This window comes from Oculina patagonica, chromosome 10 (genome assembly GCF_052425735.1).
Source record: "Oculina patagonica isolate OP01 chromosome 10, crgOcupat, whole genome shotgun sequence".
In the NCBI taxonomy this organism is placed as follows: domain Eukaryota; kingdom Metazoa; phylum Cnidaria; class Anthozoa; order Scleractinia; family Oculinidae; genus Oculina; species Oculina patagonica.
In genome coordinates this window covers 4,073,124-4,097,781 of record NC_135767.1, presented here as the reverse complement: position 1 = coordinate 4,097,781, position 24,658 = coordinate 4,073,124, and the positions used below count along the sequence as shown (strand labels likewise).

Here is a 24,658-nt window from a genome sequence, read left to right as displayed (position 1 = left end):
ATTTCATCACGCTTAACAAATACCATCCTTTCTTTCATTCCTTCCTTCCATATGTTCACACACTTAAAATAACTAATCCTAAAATTATGCAGGAAGAGTCGCCTGTAGCTCAGTGGTACAAAATGTAGATCTAGAGCATCCAACTGGCATGCAGAGGTGAAAGGTTCAACTTCCATGAAAAGAACTTGGGCGTTTTCTCTGAGTAGCTTGCACCGATCGTTGATAAACATCTTTCCTATATTTCTTCCACGGTTAACATATACCATCATTTGTTTCCTGATATTATTTTTTTTTTTTCCTCACAGGGTGAAGATGAAGTCATGTTCATGGAATACAGAAAAGAGATGAAGATTCTGTTTGACAACATTGCTCAACTGGTAACAATTAACATTTTCTAGCTCCATGTTTTGCATTTTAGTTGGTTTTGCACCATATAAAATTATTTAAATCTGTTTCTTTCCTCAAATTAGAGGATAAATTTGCAGTAACTTAGTTGTCTCAATTTTCTTTCAGGATCCTAACCTGGTGATGGTTTCAGTTCATAACATTTTGAACTCGACATTTGGGTGAGTTGTGTTTACGAAACCTTTGATTCCAAAGGTTGAATCAACATCTTAGTTTCCTTTTGTACAATATCAATACATCGTTGAGCAGACAGGAGAAAAGGATAAAGAAATCAACTAGGGGATTTTTTTTTTAATGTGCCACTAATATCAAATTCTTAGAAATAAGATCAAAATACATTCTATGTACGTGTTGTCAATCATAATGAAGTTATAAAGCTGGCCCCAGTTGTTTAAAGGGTGGATAACACTATCCACTGGATAAATCACTATCCAGTGGATACGTGTTGACAAAGCATACTACCCTATCCACTGGATAGTGATTTATCCAGTGGATAGTGTTATCCACCCTTTGAACAACCAGGGTCTGGTGTACTGGGAACTCTGCTGGTGACTGGAGAAAACTTGAACGTGCCTTAATATACTACATTGAGAAATTTAGAGAATTAAGCAAAGAAAACTGATGAAAGTGGATTATAATACATGTATTTCAGTTAAGGTTTATTTTCTTAATAGCCTGGCTGCAATGAGGTGGAAAAGGGATCTTTGGGGGAGGGCGTGGGAAGAAATGGAGTCTATAATTTGGTCTCAGGTACATGAACATCTGAAAGTTAATGATGTGTTAAATTGAATCTGTTTTGTAGGGAATTAGATGGAGCAAAATTTATGGATGTAGAAATAGCTGTGCGAGTTCTTTACATGCTTGGGGAAGCTATGTCAGTAAGTGGCTTTTATTGGCCGTTCCGAGGTTGCGCAGGGAACTGGGGCGAGTTTCAAATTTTAAGTAATCGATAATCTGACACCACCACATGAAAGATCACGGTGAGATTGGTCATTTAACCAAGTTTGATGCTTTCAGGATGAACAGAAACGAAGTTATGGACCTTGAAACATGGTTAAAAATCCATACAAACGTCTCTTATTTTGAGACAGCGTCCCCCAAAACCACATAAACTCTTAAATTTTTTATGATTTTTGTGATACCCTTTAAAATGGGCAAACATAGTGATTTTCATCTTAGTTTCTTTCAAGCAATGGGTCTTTGGTAGGATTTTACAGCTGTCACAAAACGGATAAAATTTTTAAGAGTTTATATGGTTTTGGGGGATGCTGGCGCACAATTAGAGACGTTTGTATGGATTTTGAACCATGTTTCAAGGTCCATAATTTCGTTTATGTTCATCCTGAAAGCATCAAACTTGGTCAAATGACCAATCTCACCGTGATCTTTCATGTGGTGGTGTCAGATTTTCGATTACTTAAATTTGAAACTCGCCCCAGTTCCCTGCGCAACCTCGGAACGGCCAATTAATTCTGACCAGTATTAAACTTGTTCAGAAATTATCTAGTAAATTGTGCGAAAAAGGCAATAGGGTATGATTATTGTGCCTGTACAGGTTTGTAATTGGCAGTTACCATTTTGTATCAATAAAGGCTCTGCAGCATTTACTGTGAACTGTATGCAACACGTCTCTGTTGTGCTTTTTTGTGTGTCACTGTGACTAAAGCATACCTTTGGCACAAAACTGACAAGAAGAGTCAGACAGACAGGACATTATATCCATGTATATCGGCTCTACTTTGCAACAATACACCTCCATGTGAGGAATTAAATTTCAAACATATTTTGGTCAGAAGTAGGTTTGTTTTAATTTTTCAATTTTATTTTATAGACTCAACAACTGTACTCTGATGCTTCCAAGTTTGCAGCACTCCAGCAAATGATGAGCCTGGTAAGCTTTGATTGACATAACTGATCATGAATGGTTGTCCATTGTTATGCATTTGTCCACTTGTTGGTAATGAATGTCCAGCTGTACATCTATTTTAATTTAGTAAAAAAATCTCTACTTAGTAATTAGTAAGTGGTTGATTGACTGATTGATTGGTTGATTGACTGATTGATTGATTGATTGATTGATTGACTGCTTGATTGATAGATTGATTGATTGACTGATTGATTGATTGATTGATTACTCAATTGAGTGACTGATTGACTGCTTGACTAATTGATTGATTGATTGACTGATTGATTGATTACTCAATTGAGTGACTGATTGACTGCTTGACTAATTGATTGATTGATTGACTGCTTGACTGATTGATTGATTGATTGATTGATTGATCAATTGAGTGACTGATTGACTGCTTGACTGATTGATTGATTGATTGACTGATTGATTGATTGACATTCTAACATTCTTGACCTTTAATTCCTACAGCTGGTAACAAGTAATGTGTCCTACTACAATCACTCTTCAGTGGCTCAAATGGTAATTAATTTTTTAACATTAAACTGTTTTGCTTGGAGAGTTCTGATCACCATCTTATCAGGTAATCAAAACATAACAATCACTCTAAACACAGACTGATGTTATGTTCAGATTGCAAAAAGCCTATTACTTGGTTGCTCACCAGTCCAGGGAAGGGGGGGGGGGGTGGGGTGCTCAAAAAAGTTTTCTATGGGGTGTCTCCACCCAAAAGAAAAATAAGGTAAGGTACCCCTTTCAGGCAGAGCCTCCCCATTTAGTACACTGTAGGGAGTACATTCCCCTCAGACTCTCTAGGGTTGGCATTTTGTTACATTTTCCCAACAAGTTTGGCTTTCTGGTGCACATTCATTTCTTCAAAGAACTAATTTGGCTTTATATTGTTTTCTTTTTCAGTTCTTTGAGACTGTTGTTAGGTATGACAGATTTTTTAGCAGCCAGAGCCAGCACATTCCAACAGTATTGGTAAGGAACTTTGAATGTATTGCTGCATTAACTTTCTAATGTTAGCCTGCACTTAACATAATAAGAGGTTTTAAAGCAATAGGTAGTCAAATGTACCTAAATATTACTGCATGTGGGCTCATACGGCAGCTCTAAAACTCAAGATTCTGCCAGTGGCAAAAATCAGAGACACTGTAGGAATCTTGCTTCTCCCCTAACCCCTATAAGTGACAATAGTAGATCTTTGAGACACTAAAATATGGGAGAAATCCAAGTTTTTTCACAATAAATTATTCTGTCTTGCTACTGTATGTTATACTTTATCATAATGTTTTGATTGCTTCTTAGATTGCATTTCTTGATGAGAGGGGCCTCCGTAATCCTAACTGCACTGTCAGAAGTAGATGCTCTTATTTATTTTCAAGATTTATAAAATCTCACAAGTATGTCTTTATGTCTAATCTAAACTGGATTAGTTTGTTGTCTTTCGCTAGATTCCCGGATCAGTCAAGTGAACTAAAAGACTGAAGAGAGCTATGGCACTGTGCCCATCTCTGCACATTTATGATTTTGTTGTCTCAACTTGCCTAAAAGTTTAGACATAATCACAAGGTTCCCCTGCTGTTAACCCCCAGGAACCTCAAAGGCTGTGAAAAATTCTTTTTTGTAACATTTCCTACCTTGTTTCAGGGCTAACATGCACAACTATGCCCATGATGTGCTGAAAAGGCTGCAGGCTCTTCTTGTTATTTCTCCTGTGAGTATAAGCACTGAACTTGGTTCTATACAATCACAGACAGTTGAGTACAGTAGCCAGCATCATAAACCTCCGTCAGTCCAAATTTTGTGGGCCCATCTTGCTCTTTCTACTCCTCCTGGATGGGATGGTAGTCCATCATAGGGTTACCCCCCCAGCAAAGGCACTGCAAAAGTAAAGAGTCTTGCCCAAGAACACAACACAACGACCACACCTGGCCAGGGCTTGAACCAGGACCAGTCAATCTGGAGTCCAGTGTATTAACCATTATGCCACCACACCTCCCCAGTAGCATGCACACTAACACAAGTGTCAAATGTAAAAAGCACTACCCTAGCTTAGGGCTCTGAAATTTGTTCAGCTACTCATAAGCTTTCAGAGTCCATACAGCTCATATTAACACAGACTGAAACTCCAAGGTACCCCTTTCATCCTTTCCAAAGTCCACTACAGAAATACTTCCCCCACCCCTCAGGATCAAACCTTGCCATGGCCATGGTGGATAAAATCACTGTCAAAGTATAAGAATATCATTGGGTTTTTTTTTTTTCAGGACAATGGTTTCCAGCAGCTTCTTTCTGCTGATGATCAGGTATTTATACAGAATTTTCATTGTCTTTTCATTTTTTTGTTTTGTTTTTGCAAACAGGCAATTAATTTAATTGTGAACTTTAATCATGACTGTGTTTTTTGTTCTTTTTCTCTCCCAAAAAAATTGCTTGTTGACATTACTGTGGTTGTCCTTTTCTAAGAGACCTGATTAAAACTTAGACTTTTGATTTTTTTCTTGTAGTTATTCCTTTATGAAAGTGCAGGGATTCTGATTGTGGCCAGTGGGGCAGTACCAGAGGTAAGAGAAATACAAGCAATATTTACAAATCCAAAGCTAGAGCTAGAGCATGGTCATCAGGTTAGAATTCTTTGGGTCAAATTTGGCTCACATCTAGTTGGGAGGGGGAAGGGGAGAATTGAGTGTTTGTAGAGAGATGTCTGTCTACTCAAGGAACAAAATACCTTTGATGAGTTCCCACCTCATACATCTGACAGTTCTAGTTTACCCGTAAATACATTGAAATAAAACATAACTGGTACACTTAAATTTTGATCTGCATTTGACAACTTGATTCAAGCTACCTTTTGACCAGAAAGTGGTAACTTACTTGATACTATACTTTCATTTTCAGAAGCAGCTTCTGTACATGAAGAACCTGCTGTCACCAATTATTGTAAAGTTTGATTCAGTTGTTACTAAGGTAAGCCTAATCATACAACTACCGGTAATGCCATCATCATCATCATCGTCATCATCTGTCCTAATCGCACCATTGGACGCATAAGGTCTCTACAGTCTCTCTCCAGTGGGAGCAGTCTTGTGCTCCCTTCTGGATCTCATACTACTTATATAATGTAATGTATATGAAATGATTCATATATGAACTGCGGATGTATATGAAAGTGATAAATGATCGTCGCAGTGAATTTCCAATTTAAGCAATTGGAATAAAGAAGCCTGAAAAAATTCAGGGCTTCAACGGGATTCGAACCCGTGACCTCCGCGATACCGGTGCGATGCTCTACCAACTGAGCTATTGAAGCCACACATTGGGAGCGAGGTCAATTGTGAGTTCATATTTTCCCGTGAGAGGAATGAAATGATGTAATGTATATGAAATGATTCATATATGAACTGCGGATGTATATGAAAGTGATAAATGATCGTCGCAGCGAAATTCACTGCGACGATCATTTATCACTTTCACTACTTATATAGTTGCATATAAATACCTTGCAAATAAAGGATTTCTCAGTGGTATGTTGACTGCCATGTTGGTAGGATAGAGGGGTCATGAATGGTCTATAAAATTTTGCAGTGCTCGCAAAATTAGGCTTCTGCTCGGAGTGCTCGAAAAATTTTAGTGGGTGCTTGTTTGCTCTTGGCTGCATATTTTTACAAGTGTTCACATGCTCGGTTTTTAGTGGAGGTAGTTTTTGAAAAGTGTTCGTTGCTCACAAGACTAACTTTTGTCAAAGCTCAAGCTCGCAAAGAAAAACGTTCTGCTCGCACCATTCAATACCCCTGGATAGGATCCTTTACCTTTACTAACACATTGTTTGTTTTACTTTAGCTCATGTCAGAAACTGATGATGCCTCATCCTCAGCATATGCCCAGCATCTCTATCACTTGGTTGCCTATGCCAGGTATTTTAAATACTTCAACCTTTCAAATAAATATCCTTGTTTAAACGTGTACTTTGGTAGATTTAAAGATTGGCTTTTAATCCCAGGTCACACAGAGTTTTTATGCCCCAAAAATATTTTGTGTGGCTCCATAAATTATCCATACCTCCTTTACAGAAGGGATTTTTCCTAAGAACCCTCACCCAACCCCTCTGGAAATTTTAGTTAAGCTTCATACATTTTGTTAAGGGTTTTGGCCTTTAAGACCCCCCACCCCCAGGAATTCCAATCCCTTCTGTTGGGAAGTATGGACCACACATTGTCATGATGTCCAACCTCCTTAATAGTTTGTGCCAATGTTAAGAAGCTGGTGTTCATGTTTCTCTTAGGATATTAATTGTTAAACTTGTCCAGCATGAGACAGCTTGTACAAGAAACACTTCTGTAGAGAAATATTTGGTTCAAAGTTAACTATTGTGGAGATGATATTTCCTCATTCTTAAGGTCTGGCATTACGCCTTGAATTGAGTTACCGCTTAAGATTAATCAGACATTGAATGGAGAAGCTACCCCTTTAAACAGTAGTATTTACAAACCATGTGACGAGTTCTTATGTGTTTCTACTTTCAGTCGGGCAAGCAAAGCGTTTCCAAATCAGCAAGCATTGAAGGATAGTGGCTGTGCTCCATGCTTCACAGAGGTAAAAAATTCTACAGTCAAATATACTATAATAAAAGAATTGTCAATTTTGAACTTTGGCCCTCTTATCAGGGTTACCACAGGTCAGGAAATATTCAGGGGAAAATAAAATTTGTGACAGCCAGGGAAAAGTCAGGGAATTCAATTTTTAATTTTTTGAAATTATAAAAACTCTGATTTTAATTAATACCATTGATAGCTGAAAGAAACATTTCAGGCAGCGATGTTTTCCTTTTGGAAGCGGAAGCTGGAGGCCTAAGTATTATAATTATCTGATATTTTGCATTTATTTGGTTAGGGAAATTTTATTTTGCAGGGAAAAGTCAGGGAGTTTTGAAAATTGATGTTTGTGGTAACCATGCTTATACAATTAGCAGGCAATGAAAAGTATTAAGCAGACATTCTTTCTTTTCATAGGCTTTACCAATTTTCCTACGTGCACTAACAATACCCATTCATCGTGACATCATACACTCTGGGGTGCGGCAGTACCTTCATAGGATGATCGTGTGCCTGGGTGAAGGTGTACTACAGTTCATTCCAGTTGCCGTCTCGCATCTTCTGGAAGATTGTACGGTAAGTGCCGAGTGAGGCTTTTTCATAATGCTTAGGTAACTTTATAGTTTCTTTGCCTACATCAGGGCTGTCATTAAATTTTTAAGCACCCATTTACATTGAAGTTATCACCCATAGCATTTCACTTTGTATGCAATTGTAACGTAACAGCAATCAACATTTCAACCATAACATTGAGTGAACTCATGATTAGCTGTAACAGGTGTTAGGGGCTACGGTCCTTAATTAATGACAGCCCTGTACATGTCAATTGCTTACAAGGGGAGCACTAACTCTGGCTTCTATAGCATGTTAGCATAACCACACTGACCTACTATTGGTAATCGCGCAATCTGATTGGCTACACAGGTGCCTACTATCTTAAAGATACTATCGATCCGTTGAAGGCTCTCGGAGCGCGCGCTTAGTCTTCGCTGAATTTTATCAATCAAAACCTTCAATAAATCAACTCTAGCGATATTCTGAGTTTAATAGATCGGTCAGTGGGTTATGCTAACACAATTAGACGGCTCGCTTTCGGTTTTTACCGGCTTTTGATAGTTGGCTCGGGGCTTCGCCCCTCGCCAACTATCAGCCGGTAGAAACCTCTAGCTTGCCGTCTAATTGTTAAAAAGTATGAGAATTGCTCAGCTACTCCTGGCCCTAAATGAAATGCTAGACCATTGCATGCCACCTCAGCATATTTGATTTGTTGCCCTTACTCTTATCCAGTACTCACAACACTAACCATTAGGCCACTGTGCCTGTCTACAAAGAAAGAAGTGATGCAAGTGAGATTAACAATTGCCTGTTTTAACTTCTACAGGCTCGAGATATTCAAGAATTCATTCCACTTATCAATCAAATAATCACCAGATTTAAGGTAGGTTGATTTAACTTAAAGAACATACATGTAGAAACCTGGTTGCATGTCTGTTCCATCTTGGTTAGTTTTTCCATTGCCTAAACACTCTCTTCAAGAATCTGGGAAGGACAGTATTAAGAGGGTTTGATTGGGGGGAGGGGGGTGAGAGGGGAGTGTTAAATGTAGCACCTGGTGCTGCACAATGAGTACAGAGGCCTTCCAAGGGGTAAAAGCGACAAGCAACATGACCCTGAATACTGGCGACACAGGGACATTTTAACAGTGACAAGTGACATCATTACAGCACTGAAATGTGACAGTAGCACAATTTGACATCAACACAATAGGGGTAAAATGACAGTGACATTTACAGCTGTTGGCTGAGCGACATTGGTTCTCAGAAACATGCGACATTGTGACACAGCTACCCCCCTTGGAAGGCCTCAGTACAAAGATCAAGCTATGAATTCTCCTCATTGATTTCCATACATTTCTTTTATTGTAAGTTCTAAGACGTTGGTGGTACATCAAGGCAATATCCGCTAGTTGATGTTTTTCTTTACTCTTTTTGAACGCTTTTCTGCTTGATAATGTATTGATATTTTGAGGAATAATGCCAACTTTTCTGTACCCCTAGCATCAAATTGGCCCTTTCTTGAGGGAGGTGTTTATGGCCATTGTTAACAGAATCTTCACTGTTCTTGGCAAGCCAGCTGATGAAAAAGATGTACAGGTAAGTTAAATATAAAGACTGCATTAGTGAAGTACAATAGGGAACAGTTAAGTGTGCATTAAAGGCAAATCTAGCCAGTTTATAAATTGTTGTTCAATTTTCCCCTTTGAACCATATGGTATTTTCCCTTTGTTTCATATTCATTACCATATAATTTTATTACCATGACACCAGAACAGGGAAGGTCAGGAAAGGAAAATACATAATTGTACCAAAGATAAAATTGAACCATAACATATGCATATCAACTGATACTGAGCAGCACATCTGTAGATGAGCGAGTGTTCCATTGAAGCCCAGTTTGTGTGGTGGTTTATGGGCAATACCATATTTACTGGAATAAGCGCCACCCCCGAATAAGCGCCACATATGTGACAAAAATGTTAATTTGCGCCGCCCCGAAATAAGCGCCGCAATCTCGATGCGGCGCTTATTCGGGGAATTCCTTAAACTAAATAAGAACTATAAAGTGACTCGTAAACAAACTTGGACATTTCTTTCCATAAAAAGCAGTTCAAAATGATTGTTTTACCGCTCGCCCATTAGTTTTTCTATCCAACATTCTTACAATACCTAGTTGTAAATGTTGTGAAGGCCGCAAACTTTGCCAGAACAGCTAGCACCTTTTCTTTATTCAGCAAACAACGAATACTGACAATCAAGAGACCCTGTTTCAATTACTGTAAGAGATTAGATTCTTCGTCGCGTCCAAATTTAAAATAAGCGCCGCCCTCAAATAAGCGCTGCCCTCGAAAAAGTGCCGCACTTGAGGCGAGAAAAATTTAATAAGCGCCGCAGCGCTTATTAGAGTGAATACGGTATGACTTGTCAGCTGGGTACTAGCAGTCTTTTAACCATTGTCTGTGTAGTACATTGAATAAATGTGTCGGTGAATTGAGGAACAATGCATTGCCATTTTCTCAGCCAACATACCGGTAATTGTCAGATGATGGCATTGGTAGTGCATCAGTAGGGCTGTAACAATACATTTTCTCACGATACAATACACATAGGAGAATTAGGCTGTGATGAATTGACAGCATTCTTCATTATTTGATGGAGAGTATGAACTAAAAATTCTATTGCTACCTCGGTACCTCCACCTTAAGAGTGCAGTTTAAACGGGATTGTTTTGATATTGTTGACTGTTTATTATTGATTATTTTTTTGTAGGCAGCTAAGGAGAAGGAAACCCTGAGACGTAGTTACTTCTTGTTTGTGGCCGCTGTAGTGACAAATGATGTGATAGTGGTTCTTACCTCACAAAGTAAGTCCTTGATTATTTCCCCTTTGCTATTTTGATTTCTCACATGTTTGATGACTTTTCATGCCCTGAAGTGCTAAGTATTCAATTTATCTTTGTGCCCACTTTATAGCTCCTCAGGATTTACACCAAGTGTTGCTGACTCTGATCCAAGGAGGAGTAGAGATCCCAGATCCTGTGGTAATGTCTTGTATTTAATATTTTTAGCCGTGTTGTCGTTCATGTATTTACAGTGGAGATAGAGCTGTTGTACAGTTGAGGAAACTTGCTTACATTTGGGAGATGGGCGAGGAACTTAAATGGGAGTAATGGGGTGGGAACTCTATGGCAGGGGGTGGAGTGGGACTCCCAAGTTAGTGGTCACCAAAAGGAATAAGCGAAATTTTCACTGGAAGTAAAAGATATGGGGAGAGGAAAGCCCAAACACCTTGTACACCCTCCCCCCCCCCCCCCACCCAACCCCAACCACCCATTTAGTGGTTAATTGTTACTTCATTAAAACATGGAGAATGTTTGGAGCATATGAGTGGGAATCACCATCTAATTTATAATTGTATTTCTTGTAATCGGCAGGCACAAAAGATTTCCTTTAACATTCTCCGCAAGCTGGTTGAACTCTGGGGTAAGGACAGTACAGTTTCCATAAAAAGAATATTATTTATTTATCTGTCAAGTGTCCAATGCTTATTTCTGCTCTCTTTTGTTAGGTGGGAGTAATGGATTAAATGGCTTTGGAGAATTCATTTACAAGAGTATTGTACCAGCATCTTTTGTAGCTCCAATGAAGTCAACATTTGACCTGAATGATGCTCAGACTATTTTGGTATGTAAAAGCGACCTTTTTTTCTGCATAGTGTTAAATGCCGTTTGGGGTTTGTCGCTATAGCATGTACCTTCAGGACATTTTATTGTCAAATTTGAGATCCATCTAAACAATGTATTGCACTCATAAAAGGAGATGAACTTTTGTTTGTAAATCAAGTGCCCAAAAGAGCTGGCGCATAACTCGGCTCTGATTTTGTGGCATGAAGCAATGATGCTGACAATGTATTGCACTTATAAAAAAAGATGAAATTTTTTGCTTGTAAACCAAGTGTCTGAAAAGCTGGCACATAGCTCAGCTTTTGCACAAAGTGACTACTGTAGGAGTATTGCTACTCCCTCTGAATGGGATGCTAGTCCATAATACAGGTTACTCCCAGTGTTTTGTCTGGTTGTCCTAACAGTTGACTAGGATCTATTTTCATCTACAACATTTTTGTCTTTTTGTAACAGGCACTGCAGGAGATTGCACTGACACAAAAAATGATTTTACAGAAACAGGTATGGCAAGCCAAAACAGCAGCACTATCTAGCGTTTGTTAATTTGTGACGTAAATCTTGTAAACAGTGATTGAACTTCATATGTATACTTTCTGTTCATCTCTTGTTTATAGGGAGGTGAATTTATCGAATTCCTTCAGAATAAGTATTTGCCAACACTGCACCTGGCTCCTGGACTTATTCAGGTAAACATTAATTCAACCACCAAACTAAGTAATCATTGTCAAAGTTATCTGTATTGTTTTGAAACCTTTGTTACTCTTAGGCTCAACATAAAATGTTTCTGTCAAAACATAGATTGAAGTGACTGTGTATTTGGCTTAGCTTAGACATGGCGTTTGTGTTTTTCACTATCAAGTTAATTAATTTGGTAGAGGTACTGTATAGTCATAACCTGTTACTTGCCAGATAGGCTAGTGAAAGCTTACATTTGGCTACTAGTTGGGAAGGTGAAAATGCTACATGACAACTCCCAGCATGAATATAAGCCAAGACACTTTCAGTGTGTTTCCAACGTCCTCTCTGCTTAAGGCAGTGAAATAGGAGATACAAAAACCCTCAACTTGTCGCGCAACATTGTTACATTGCCAGTTGAACAAGTTGTTGCCCGTATTTCTACCGCGTAGTCAACTTGTCTCGCAACAAATTTTGGTGTTGCAAGTTGAAAAAAATTGTTGCAAAAAGTAGAACTCGGTTCTACTTTGTGCAACATGTTGCTGCAATTTGCAGCACTGAAATTTGTTGCGAGACAAGTTGAGCGCGCGGTAGAAATACGGGCAACAACTCGTTCAACTGGCAATGCAACAAAGTTGCGCGACAAGTTGAGGGTTTTTGTATCTCGTATTTCGCCGCCTTTATGCATGGTTTGTGTTAGTGTTAGGCTAAACTACAAAAATTATTTAGGGCTACATATATGTGCATATCAATGACAAGAAATATAATAATTAATGCATTATTCTCTAAAGTGTTCCACTATACATCCTGATATTGATGAAAGGTTTTATACATCAAGTTGTCACACCATACCTGACAACTACATTGCATAAAATATTTCTCATCCCAAATAAGAAATGTACTTCAGAAAAATGTTTAGTTATATCAATTTTGTAATAATGTTTATGGATTCTCTAATTAGGAATATACACAAGCCTTGCAGCATGCTGACATAAAAACCTTCAAGAGCTATGTGAAGGTGAGATGTTAGTTTGTTCTTGTTGATTCAGAACTTTGTTTTTGTTTGTCTGTTTTTGTTTAACTATGGATGTCCTGTGTCCAATGCCAAGGGATTGTTGGTCAAGGAAGAAACAATAGATAAATGTCTCTGGAAGTAATTACCCTGTAACAAAAGTAGCTACAACAAAATAGAAGTCTAGAGCAGACTCGAGGCTATGGTAAATGTAAGCCTTTTATTTGCAAGTTAATAGTTCTGTAAAATGTAATCCATTGCCATCCTTACTTACTATCATTACCTGTAGTCATCCTTACTTCCTTACTGTCAAAATAATTGTTCTACGAAATCAAATCATTGTTGGGTTTTCTATTCCTAAATGCATTTAAAGCTTTCAACCCATCACCTTCGTTCCTGCGTACAGAGCCTCCTGAAGGTCCCAAGAACTTATCACAAGACCTTTGGTGATCGCGCCTTTGCTCATTCTGGGCCATCGCTGTAGAACGAATTGCCTTTTAACATAGGATCAAGCCCAAATATTACTATTTTTAAATCTAAGCTAAAGACATATTTTTTTAAGAAAGCATATGACTTGTTTTAATATTTTTAATCTTTTATCGTTGTAAAAATTATTTTAATATTTTTAATAGTTTGCCTTTTTTATATTTTAACTTATACCATTTTATCTTACCTGTAAAGCGCTTTAGAATAATTTTTATATAATTTTAGCGCTATATGAATTAGATTATTATTATTTTCAAGATCAAGTGAAAAGTCTGTGATAATGTACTGCATTGTTTGTTGGGGTGGTTTTATGCCTAGTTTTAGTTGTTTAACAATTTTTTGTCTTCTTTTTGCAGGCATTTTTCACAAACCTCCGTTCATGACAAAGGGTTTACCTCTTCACAGTCAGATGAAGGGAAAATTTAATCTTGTATATTAAAATAAATATATTAAGTTATAGTTTAACAATCATACTGTATTAAAGTCAAAAATTAGAGTCAGAATTTTAATTTTCAGAATGGTACTACAGAGTTAATGAATATAGTGAATAACTGTAAGTCTACTGTAAAACATGATTGTTGAAATACTATTTCCCTTATGCCGTAATGCCTTCATGCCATATCGTGACGAAATCAAAGTGATTCCCCAAAAAAGTGATAGTCAAAGTGGAGAGAGTTAAAAGATAAAGCTAGAACTTCTTTTTGGGAAAATATTGTTTGCTCATTGCTATGGAGATATGATGACTTATAGGCAAGGATGATATTATTTGTAGCATTGATTTATTGTTAAAAGTCTTGAAAAGTATGCATTAGACCTTGAATTTCAAACATTCTCAAAATGTTGCCGAGTTGTACAAATCTTTGAAAAGAAAAAATGTAGTTGAATATCCCTTGTTAATGTAATTATCGGAATACTAAAACAAGATGTTTTTGTTATTCTTCTTGGAAGAGATAAAATTTTTGAATGCCAAGCTCATAACTTAAATGAATTCATTAGCTAAGACAAAACTTAATGACATACCATGTCAAATGGAACTTGAAATAGCATTTATGCTCAAAATTAAATCTCTTCCTCAATTGAATACAAAAAATTATGGCCCGATGAAAGAAAAAAACATCATTTTTTGTGTATTTTTCTTCGCATAATTTATTTTTCTTATTTTTTTATGTCTCTGTTGCCTTAACCTTTTCACCCCCAGAGTCAAACTCAATTTAGAAAATAAAATGGTTTTGACTTTATGGTTAGTCTCTCAATGGAGCCCCAGCGTGTGACCATTGAAATGAAAGCTATTGAGCAGTACTTTCATGTGGTACTGTTTATTATGTTGAACAAGCTGGTTCTCCTTTAAAGTCTGGAGAAAAAACTCTAGTGTGTGACCATTCAAGTGAAAGCTATTGTCCTAATGAGTAGTACTCATGTGGTTCTGTTTATCAGGCTGTACAAGGTGGTTCAAACTTTAAGGTCTGCAGAAAAACCTTATGTACCAATATTCAAGTGAAAGGTGTTGAATAGTATTTCCATGTAATGTTTTTGTTCAATATTGTGATTTTTTTTCGTTTTGGAACTTTTGGGGGTGATAGGGTTAGAGTTAGCTTTGTGAGTATAAAATACATACTACAAAAGAGTAATTTTATGAATAACATAGAAACTACTGTAAAACTAAGGCAAACTACTTCCCTTTTGTTACTCCTGTACATCTTCAAATATTTCTGTATTGTTTTTTATTGTTGTAAACCATTATTTTAAGTTTTCATTGATAATTTTCACAACCAGGTTGTATGACAGAATTGACTTAAAGCATGAACTAGCTCTTTGGTTATTATTTATCTTTCATCACTGGGCTAGACAAGAAACAAATTGAATACATGTCAAGCTGAGAGAGTAAATTCTGTGAATGTCACACTGTAAAAATAAATAAACTTAACAACAAGTTTTGGTGTGTTGTGTTGTTTGGAAGCCTTCACTAAAGATTGTTGATCAATAAGCGAAAAGTGAGCTGGAAAAACAACATTGCAAAAACTGGTCATGCCCTGCCCCAATTTTCTTGCAGCCATTTTCTTCATGCACAACAATCAATGAGGGAAGTAGAGAGTGCCTACAGTTTACTGGAAGTTCTCACGACCTGTATAGATAACAATTGAATGCATGCACCATCTTATTCTATAAAGTTTCAAATGCTACTAAATATTTATTAGGCACTGTCAAGGTGGCCAGAAAATGTAGGATGCCCCAACCCAGGGCGTTTGTTGATGACCCAAAGAGTCACTAAACGTCTTGAACAATTTCTTAGAAAGTGCAATAAATGTTCAAAAAACCTGTAATGGTTGTTAAATCCTTTGCCTACCCCCCCCCCCCCACCCTCCCCCAACCCTCTTCGGCTTAAATTCCTTCAATGTACCATATAAGTAACAAGAAGCTTTAGAAGCTTGAGAAGCTTAAAATCGGGCGCTTAATAACTAGCTATCTGTTTTGACTTGAACGGCAGGGTACAGTACAGTAAAAATCACTGGAAAAACAGTCACTTAAACCTATTCAGGCCGGAGGGGGGGGGGGCGGCTTTTGATGCCCGCGCTGACTTTGGACGCTTATAACTTTTTCAAGATTCAACCAAACGCTGCCAAACTTTGCGCGTTTATCTAAAATTTATTTTGCAATAATTTGGTAGGATTAGTTATTGGTGCCAGTAACTTGAAATCACCATGGCAACGTCATTTTGACAGGCTTGTTTTCCCAAATTTGTAATTTTCGTATTTCTATTTAATAATGAAAATCTGGAATGTTTTCAAGATTGCATTATTACTTAATGACATAATGGTCTCAATTTATAAAAATATATTTCGCACAATACAAATAAACGATTGAACTAGACGTCTAGAAAATATAAATTTGTAACACTTAGCAAAGTGCAGCCTTTTCACAATACTTAATAAAGGCGGGGTTTAACCTGAAGACCAATTTTTCCAACGCTTTAGGTGGCTGACGCATTTCAGTATTTTCCAGCCCTTACACTTTAATGGAACAGTATACAACTCCTAATCAGGTTACTATTGTCAAGAAAATGATCACAACTTATTGACCAATGATTAGGTATTTGTTTCATACCATTACTGTACTAGCAACTGGTGAAGAATAGTAGTACTGACCCAAAGTATAAGGGCTGGAAAACACTGAAAACCATTTCAGCCGCATTTCAAGGAATCCAAAAAAGCTTTACTTATCTCATATATATTTGTTTTGCAGTATTTTGTTAATTTTTTGGACGATTTTGGGGGATGTCTGAGAGGCGATAGTTTTTCTCAAAGGATTAGTAAAATTTAGACAAATAAGAAATATTGGAGATTTAATGTGATTTTAAAATTTGAATTTGAAGTTAAAAATTGGTGGACGGACACCAAACAGTCTCCTGACAACCCGGAGTGCTCTTGCGAGGGGGTCAACTGTTTGGTGGTGTTTCCATTCTTTTCTTCAATCCCTTCTTTAAATCTCTTAAAGTTCCATTCAAATTCAGGTAGAACCCCACCTTAAGTTTTGTTCTTGTGAGAAAACAACAGAAGTCAAAGGTTGCGTGATATAACCAAGCATGGATTTTAATTCTCCCTCCCTTTCCATCTCCTTAGCCTTTCACCCCCACCTGTCCCTCCCTTTCTACTCTCATTCAATTTAATGTTTGTTTACATTTCCTAACCAATTCAGTATCATACTAATCTGTGCCAAGCAATCAGATAATAACAGAAATTTGCCTTACTTTTGATCTCCCATACCAAGACCTTAGAGTATAAACCGCTAATAAAACAAAACACACTTGATAATAATTCTCTGAGGTTATACACCTTGCAGTATTAACGTACTAACGAACTTGATAACAAACCCCATGTCGTACTAAGGATTTTACTGATCAACATAGAAAATAAGTTCACAATGGTTTGTTCCCAAAACGTTTTTTACTGTACAGAGGGTCTGTATATTGACCTGTAACTTGTATACCGTATTGAAAAATTCAGAACGAACCGACTTCTGCCCGCTACCATGATATCATGTTGAAAAATTAGCTCGTTCGAAACCGTAGCAAAATCGTTAGAGACAGACAAGATAACAGCCGTTTACTGGCAGTCTTTGAAAATCCTGAATTTCGTCAAAATGAGCCAAAATAAAGTTTTAAAATTTCCTTTATCAATATGGTTCTTAACTTTTTATTCAATTCTATGAACTGCTTTTATGCAGTACTGTCCAACAAAGATTTCAATTTCCCCAAAGTTTCGGGACAAATGGATACAAAATATTTCGTGCAGAATGTAATTTGATTAAGCGAATGTTTTCACGTCTATAAATACTTCAAGCAGTGAATGAAAAACCGTTTTGTTTTCATCGATGAGAACCACTTTCAAATAGTTAATGCATAAAAAATAACAATCAGATCAGAATACAATAATTATTAATGCAAGGTCTCGCTATTATGTCTCTGCAGAGATACTTCTTTTTTGCAAGTTCAAATGTATGCAAATTTCGTGTGAAATGTAATTCGATTCCATTGTCTTGTTTACAAACTCTTTCTTAAGAAAGTTGTATTTTCGTGAATAAAACCCATTGGCCTGTTTTGTTTTCCTGATCATGTTTGTCTGTGATTTTTACAAAACATGTGGTCTTTTTTTCGGAACTTTAAGTTGTACAAAAATTCCTATTTTGAACACAGATGTCACTTCCGGAATTTCTCATCTAAAATTCAATTGGTATTTAATTATAATTATTCGAAGTTTTCATTTTCAAGTCATCTTTTCATTCGATAGCTTTACTGATCTCGTAAAAAATTCCATTCAAGTTCACACCAATACTGTACATTGCCAATATTTTGCTGACGTCTTGAGAAGTGTCTTACTAACGTCACTAGTCAAATCTAAAATATATCCAAAACATGTTGTGCAAACATTCTACTCTTTGTGACAGGCGACTTTGACGCCCAACTGTGCGGAAATGAAAATCGACATACTTCTTGCTAAATATATAAAAAATAGTTTTAAAGTGGAGTCCGCCTCAAAAAAATGTACCGCCAGATCACACTGCTATTTGTAAAAACCAGCAAAGCGTCTAGTTTCAAAGTTTCCCACAAAAACATTGCGTGACATGAATGACGTTACCCCTTTTATTTACAAAAATAGCTTCAACTTGTCAAAGCAACTACAGTTTCACAATGGTGATTATTAGTACTTTACCCCTTAAGCTTTTTTCTCTGTCCTCCCGCCGAAGCAAAGAAGAGAACCAGATTGTAGATTAGCCCAAAAGTCGACCCAGTGTTCCTACAACGATTTACTGTCAAAACTGAAATGAAACCGATTGGCCCAGGCTATCCCCGTCATTTTTAGCCGACAGGAGACTATCGTCTAGGACGACCAAAGGGTAAACTATAAATCGGCCACGCCCGATTAATAATAGTGATATACCAGTAGTTTAGTTTACACTACCAGATATTGGCCGTGGCCGCACTTGAGAGTTAACTGGGTTAATTTTTTAGAAACCCGGTTAAAAATTCCCACAAAACTTAACTAGGTTAAAGTATGGTTACCAAAACTAACTCGGTTAAATATTTTTAGCGGCCGCATTACGATCAGGCCAGACTGAAGTGTTGTCATGATTAAGCTATTTGAAAACAAGCAAAAGCGACCGGCTTTCATGATATTTTTATTACTTGCTCATTTCTTCTCCTGCTTTTAAGATTTATTTCAATGCATTCTCGGCTTACATCGCTCTATTTTTTCCGAATGCGTTCTACGCAAATTTCAAGCCCAATTGTTTCGAATATGTTGATCTTCAGCAGTCGTTCGTCGGCATATCGAAATCGCCTTCAAGGCCTTCAAGTGCACGTTTTTCCAAGGAATCGGCGAAGAGACGGAAGAGATCATCAGAAACCATGAAAGCCCTGTCTGAGCCAAATAATCCGCAGTTCTCTGGTGGTTCTAGAGTTTCTTACATGTAATAGCAAAGGAAATTATAGAATTAAGCCACGAATTGTGTCCGAACGCCATGTTTGCGTGTGATGGAAAAGAATATCTTCTCTTACATGGAGATGATTGACAAATAAAACAATAGTTAAATCTGATAAGAAACCACTAACCTGGTTAAAACGACCCAGAAAGGTAGTTTAGAATTAACCTAACCCAGTTAAAAAATCTTTTGTTCTTTGATTAATTTTCATGGGAACCGCTAACCTGGTTAAGAGTCGGTTAACTCTCCAAATACGCGGCCGCACTAGACATTTTTTAACCCGGTTAATTTTAATTGATTAATTGGAAATAACTCGGTTAACTCGCCAAGTGCGGCCGCGGCCATTGAAATCTTGTTGTTACTGACTACTGACACTTAAGTCTCGAGTTTCTCCCATAATTGATAATTCCACAAGACATCGATTCGTTTTATCATTAAGATAGTATTTCACCAAGGGATCTCTGATCCATCCCATGCAAAGAATTTCCCATTGTCTGTCATTTCAAGTCCATCAATGATCTTCATCAAACAATCCACTGAAAACTCAGGCGTGAAAATTTTTGCAGGGTCAACATTTCTGTGGTAGCGCCTGGAAAGATCAGTGTCAACTGTCCCAGGATGCAAAGACACGCAAATCACTCGTTTCCTCCCCAGTTCGATGCTAAGATTTTTGGTCGCCATATTGAGCGCGGCTTTGGACATTCTATAACTATACCAACCGCCAAGAGAGTTGTCAGTAATCGATCCAACCCTTGCTGAAATGTTGACAAGAATCCCCGCAACATCGTTGGCGCTCGATTTGTTTTTCTTTGTGAGGTTTGGACCAAAGTGTTTCGCCATCATCAAGGGTCCTAACGCATTCGTAGCTAAAGTGGCTTTTAAACCCTGTAGATCGACTTCACGTAGGCTAGTCTCTCCTTTACCGCTTGGATGAAGCATTCCAGCGCAGTTTACTAACAAGTCGAGCTTTGTTTCACCAACATGACTAGCCACTTCTTCCATTTGCTTTTCATCTTTGACATCTAGACGATGAATTGTAAGGCGGTCGCCATGTTCGCATTTGAGGAGAGATAGTTCTTGGGCCCTGGCAGGATCTCTACACGTAGCTATCACACTAGTTTGTTTAGCAAGCAGATAGCGGCACATTTGTAGCCCTATTCCGCGGCTAGCGCCTTGGATTAAAGCGTTTCTGATCATTTTGAGCTCGTGAAAGTTTGAAGACGGCAAAAAATGGCAGGCGTTCGGTGTTATGTAATCGTAAGTGACCGCGCGCGAGGAGACCTGGGTATGATCTTTGCGTGACACTTGGAAAGTGAAACTACACGCGGGAAAATCAAACCGTAATTTAGCTGTTTTGGGTTTCGGGTAAAACCCTTGCTTTCGCGTCGTAAACAGGTTAGAAAGTGCATCAAGTGTAAAGGATAGATATCGTTGGTGTACAAGTTCTCTTCGTTGGTTGTTTTCGCACTAGAAGTTTCGAGGTAAGTCCCTATGGTATCATGCAAAGTAAGCGCTCCCATGCACAAGGAACACATTTGATCCGGCCTTTTGTAACGTTTTTTATGCGTATTTATCATGGTCCCAAAGGGCCTTCTGGCATCAAGACGGAAATATCAGTATCACTGCTACCTTAGAGGTCCAGTGGCACGGTATATTATTGAGCTTCAGGCAGTGGAAAGCGGGATTTAGAACAAAAACATTTAAGAAATATTGAGGAATGGCAAATAGAGGGGTCTGGTGCAGAAATAGAGGTGTGTTGGGGGGGGGGGGAATAAACTGTTCTCAAGGGAGGGGGGTCAAAAATTTGCTTTTTTGCCAAGGGAAGGAGGGATAGTGATAAAGGCATTTCAAGGAAAGAGTTGCAAAGACCAAAGATAGAATTTTATTTAAAAACTATTGCCCAGCCTGCAGCTTCAGTTTCTGAGAATCATGCATGTACTTTGTAATTCTACCTTGCTTTTGTGACAGCATCATTTTCTATTTCTTAAATAAGGAAGTGTTATGCTAGTGTTTGGGACAAAATTGACAGCAGGTATGTTTTTAAAAGCAAAATTCTTAAAAATCATGCAAACTCGTCATTGATTCTTTTTGCTTGCCACTTTGACATACAGTTGGAATTTAACAGAAAAGAAAATAAGGCTCCTAAACTAATCATCCGTCATTAATAAGATGGATGATCTCCAGTTTGTATAAGATTAACTTGAGACCTGAAACAGATGATATTCATATTCTCGGTATTGGACTGAAAAAAGCTTGCAAAATGGAGGCTAATGTGGGGAATCTTTTCAAATGCAAATGAAATGACGCTCTTTTCAATAACTGTTATGTTTTCTGTTAAGCGCCCTGGGCGCTAATTAAATTTTTGGCCCTTGAGAGTGGGCTGTTATTCGAGGTGGGCGCTTATAATCGACGCTGGTCGCTTATTAAAGTTTCACCAGTTTTAGCAAGTAGTACATTATTTTGCATTATTTACAATAATGCGAAGATGAACCAAAGCTGAATTTAAACTTCATAGAAAGTTTCTGTAAAATACAAAGAAAACTTGGTCTTCAGGGTAGTCTGTTAGTAGTACTTAGTCCATTTCAATCTCTATCTCAATTTCAATAAGATCGATTACTCCCCTTGTGCCCTATTTTTAGAGGGGTGGGGGTGGGCGCTTATTCGTGGCTGGGCGCTAATTAACTTTTCCTACCTATAGGGTGGGCATTTATTTCAGGTGGGCACTTATTCGAGGTTGGGTGCTTAATTGAATAAATATGGTATATTCCCTCGCGTTAGCCTCCATTGCAAGCTAATTCCATCTCCAATACCAAGAATATGAATGGACATAAGTCTAATCGTAACTGTACAGTTTCTTAACAAATGACCTAGCAAAGTTGTCTGTGGGCATCAACCTGTCTTACATTGTAAAGTCATTGAAAGTACGTCAAACCCTGTATGCTATAGAAACATCAGTATTATATATCTTGATAGAAATTGAAATTTGAACACTTCCTGGCTACAAATTTCTTGTTTTAAAAAACTTTTCAGTGACCAGTTTGGAGCTTTTGAGGAGTGAAGCAAAAAAAATAGACAAAGAAAAAAAGGAAAGTTAAATTCACTGTAAAAATTATTTTGGAGATTGCCCCCCCCCTCTTTTTTTCCAGGGTCTCGATTATTGGGGCCCCCCTTATCTGAAGGTTTGGATCTGCCAGGCCACTGAGCTTAGTACTATTTTTTTATTGAAAATCAAGACACTTTATTTCTTTAAAAGAGCATGATTTATGCAACCTGTTTTTTTTTTTTTTCATGTTTATTCTGTCACAGACAAAGATTATTTTTTCCCATTTCCCAGTAAACATTTGGTTTGCATCATTCTTAGTTTATGCTTTTCATGGGTCAACGTTTCTTCAATTAGGTGTATACCCTGTTTACAAAATGTCTGGAAAGCTGAAGCATGCAAAATTTCACACTCATGCTGGCATGGCCATTTTTCCTCTCCCCAATCTCCTCGCGGTCACCTCGTTTCACAAATAGTGGCCCAAAACTCAAGCTGAAAACTAGTTTTAAACCAGTAATCCTTGCTTCATACAGACTAACAGACCATGAGACACAAGCTGAAAACTAGTAGTTTTAATCCAGTAATCCCTGTTTCATCATCCAGTTATCATTGCTTCATACAGACTAAAAGCGCATAGAACTTCACAGAGAACAGTGATTTGATTGTCTGCGCGCTTCAAAAATTCGCTGAGTGGGCAGTCATACCGCGTGTCTCCTGTCACGGAAAATCAAAATAATTGGCACTTAAATTACGGAAAATAGTTGATCGAAGTTGTAACAAAGACAATTCTTCTGAAAGTCGCATGTTCTAAACGATCGCGAGTACAAATCAAGATTTTACGTCCCTTTACTTTTGCGATCGGTCAGTCTGAAGTTTTTGTCACGCAAAAATCAGACGTCATACCTAGGGAAAACCCCGAATTCGATATCGTTCGATCGTCGTGAAATTACATAGTACGTGTCAGCTCCGTGTTAGCTTTCGGTAGCTTTGAAGACTTCGATCTGCTGATATGTGGTTTTCTTTTGCTTTTGTCCAGATCAATGTCCCAGTGACTCGACATTTTTCAAGACCATTTGTCATGGATAAAAATGGACCTCCGCGATGAATCACTTGAATGTCTCCCACGTGACGGCGAAAAGTTGACTTTATAACTTCGAGAAGAGAACATACTCAGGACTTATCGGTTATCTAAGGTAAGCTAAAATGTGTACAAACCTTTTTCGCCCTACAAACTATTCTTAAACTTTACAAACTGTGGAGCGAAATCCTTTTTTCATGCAAGCAGATTCTATAAATTCAGACGGAGCTTTGTAACACGCAGTAAACTTTAGGATCTTTAGTACATATATTCCCTATTACCCTGAAAAATATATGTTATAATTCAGACATCGGTCAGGAGCCGAACTTAATACGATACTTCCTGTAACAGAAAGGTACAGTATCAAGCCAGGAAAAAATTAAAATATTTAAGAAAATATTTATAAAGAAATGTTTAAAGCTTATACGTGGCATTTGTTATACGGTAACATTCTATCTCAAAACCACAAAATAAAAAAAGAAATTTTTATATCCAGGAATCCAAAAATTTCTTATGGTTACACAAAAGAAAAAAGTCTTCCACATTAAGTACAACTTAGCTTCTTTTTCACTTTAATTTAAGTAAAATAACATTTTATAGGTTTTAATTTTTGCGCTAGTCTGTCACGCAACTTCGGTGATTGTTACGTCACGATCAATTTTTCCTAGTGAATAATCAAAACCGGGTATAAACCATTCTGCCCACACAGTCTGTGCCAGTTGCAACTATCAATGTCTATAAAATGTCTTGAGGAAATACCCTTCGAGTAGCCGTCTCCTAAAAACGTACCTTTTCCGCATGAGAAAGACGGCTGTTGGCCGGCTGCGTGATTCCGGTTTCCGAGAAAACTTTGCGAGTTTCCGAGAAGCTAGACGGCTATGACCCAGACTTCGTTGCTGTTTTTTGGAAACGCGCTTTCTGTGTTTTTTTATGAGTGTGAACTTTTTCGGCCCATAAAATGGGTTTTTACAAGCATAAGTAGTTGAAGTAAGAGCTTATTTTAGCTATGATAGAACAAGGTCACGCCACGCTAGCAATAATCTTACGAGAGGTGGTGGCTAAAAAAATTTTTCCCCACCCTCCTCCCCACGCGCTCCGAACAATAATATAAACAAACACAATACAAGCCCATCCTTCAGTTCTTTGCAGATTATCATTGGAAGGTTCAAGAACGTTAAGCCAAATTTTTCTTTAGGTTTAATCGGCGTACAGATGTAGATGTAAAAAGAAATTGGGATGG

The 24,658-nt window shown here is 37.7% G+C and overlaps 3 protein-coding genes across 4 annotated transcripts in view; 2 read left to right on the top strand and 1 right to left on the bottom strand.

Moving 5' to 3' along the window:
- Window positions 1-13,807, top strand: part of LOC144628286 (exportin-T-like) — a 49,753-nt gene extending 35,946 nt beyond the window's left edge. The window contains exons 15-38 of the mRNA XM_078486364.1: window positions 306-377; window positions 514-566; window positions 1,208-1,283; window positions 2,237-2,296; window positions 2,786-2,836; window positions 3,230-3,298; window positions 3,626-3,720; window positions 3,968-4,034; window positions 4,588-4,626; window positions 4,828-4,884; window positions 5,219-5,287; window positions 6,161-6,234; window positions 6,844-6,913; window positions 7,330-7,488; window positions 8,294-8,350; window positions 8,970-9,065; window positions 10,239-10,332; window positions 10,442-10,509; window positions 10,903-10,951; window positions 11,037-11,152; window positions 11,605-11,652; window positions 11,766-11,837; window positions 12,788-12,844; window positions 13,681-13,807. Of these exons, the coding sequence (XP_078342490.1) occupies window positions 306-377; window positions 514-566; window positions 1,208-1,283; window positions 2,237-2,296; window positions 2,786-2,836; window positions 3,230-3,298; window positions 3,626-3,720; window positions 3,968-4,034; window positions 4,588-4,626; window positions 4,828-4,884; window positions 5,219-5,287; window positions 6,161-6,234; window positions 6,844-6,913; window positions 7,330-7,488; window positions 8,294-8,350; window positions 8,970-9,065; window positions 10,239-10,332; window positions 10,442-10,509; window positions 10,903-10,951; window positions 11,037-11,152; window positions 11,605-11,652; window positions 11,766-11,837; window positions 12,788-12,844; window positions 13,681-13,707 (1,695 nt within the window). The 3' untranslated portion in view covers window positions 13,708-13,807. The remainder of the gene's footprint in view (window positions 1-305; window positions 378-513; window positions 567-1,207; window positions 1,284-2,236; window positions 2,297-2,785; window positions 2,837-3,229; window positions 3,299-3,625; window positions 3,721-3,967; window positions 4,035-4,587; window positions 4,627-4,827; window positions 4,885-5,218; window positions 5,288-6,160; window positions 6,235-6,843; window positions 6,914-7,329; window positions 7,489-8,293; window positions 8,351-8,969; window positions 9,066-10,238; window positions 10,333-10,441; window positions 10,510-10,902; window positions 10,952-11,036; window positions 11,153-11,604; window positions 11,653-11,765; window positions 11,838-12,787; window positions 12,845-13,680) is intronic.
- A 5,842-nt stretch (window positions 13,808-19,649) lies between these two features.
- On the bottom strand, window positions 19,650-20,538 carry LOC144627961 (C-signal-like). Its single transcript, XM_078485988.1, has one exon. It carries the CDS (start codon window positions 20,495-20,497, stop codon window positions 19,748-19,750), a length of 750 nt encoding a protein of 249 aa, XP_078342114.1. The 5' UTR covers window positions 20,498-20,538; the 3' UTR covers window positions 19,650-19,747.
- A 96-nt stretch (window positions 20,539-20,634) lies between these two features.
- LOC144628292 (serine/threonine-protein kinase TBK1-like) overlaps window positions 20,635-24,658 on the top strand; it is a 28,712-nt gene continuing 24,688 nt past the window's right edge. Inside the window, exons 1-2 of one of the 2 annotated variants that reach the window (XM_078486373.1) lie at window positions 20,635-20,781; window positions 23,377-23,533. The gene's annotated coding sequence lies outside the window, so the exon portion shown is untranslated. Of the gene's footprint in view, window positions 20,782-23,328; window positions 23,534-24,658 lie in introns of those variants that run through there. The other variant, XM_078486374.1, reaches the window with a different exon arrangement.

What these genes read in the sequence shown, in the direction of transcription:
- LOC144627961 (XM_078485988.1), bottom strand. Translation starts at nt 20,497, where the DNA reads ATGATCAGAAACGCTTTAATCCAAGGCGCTAGCCGCGGAATAGGGCTA.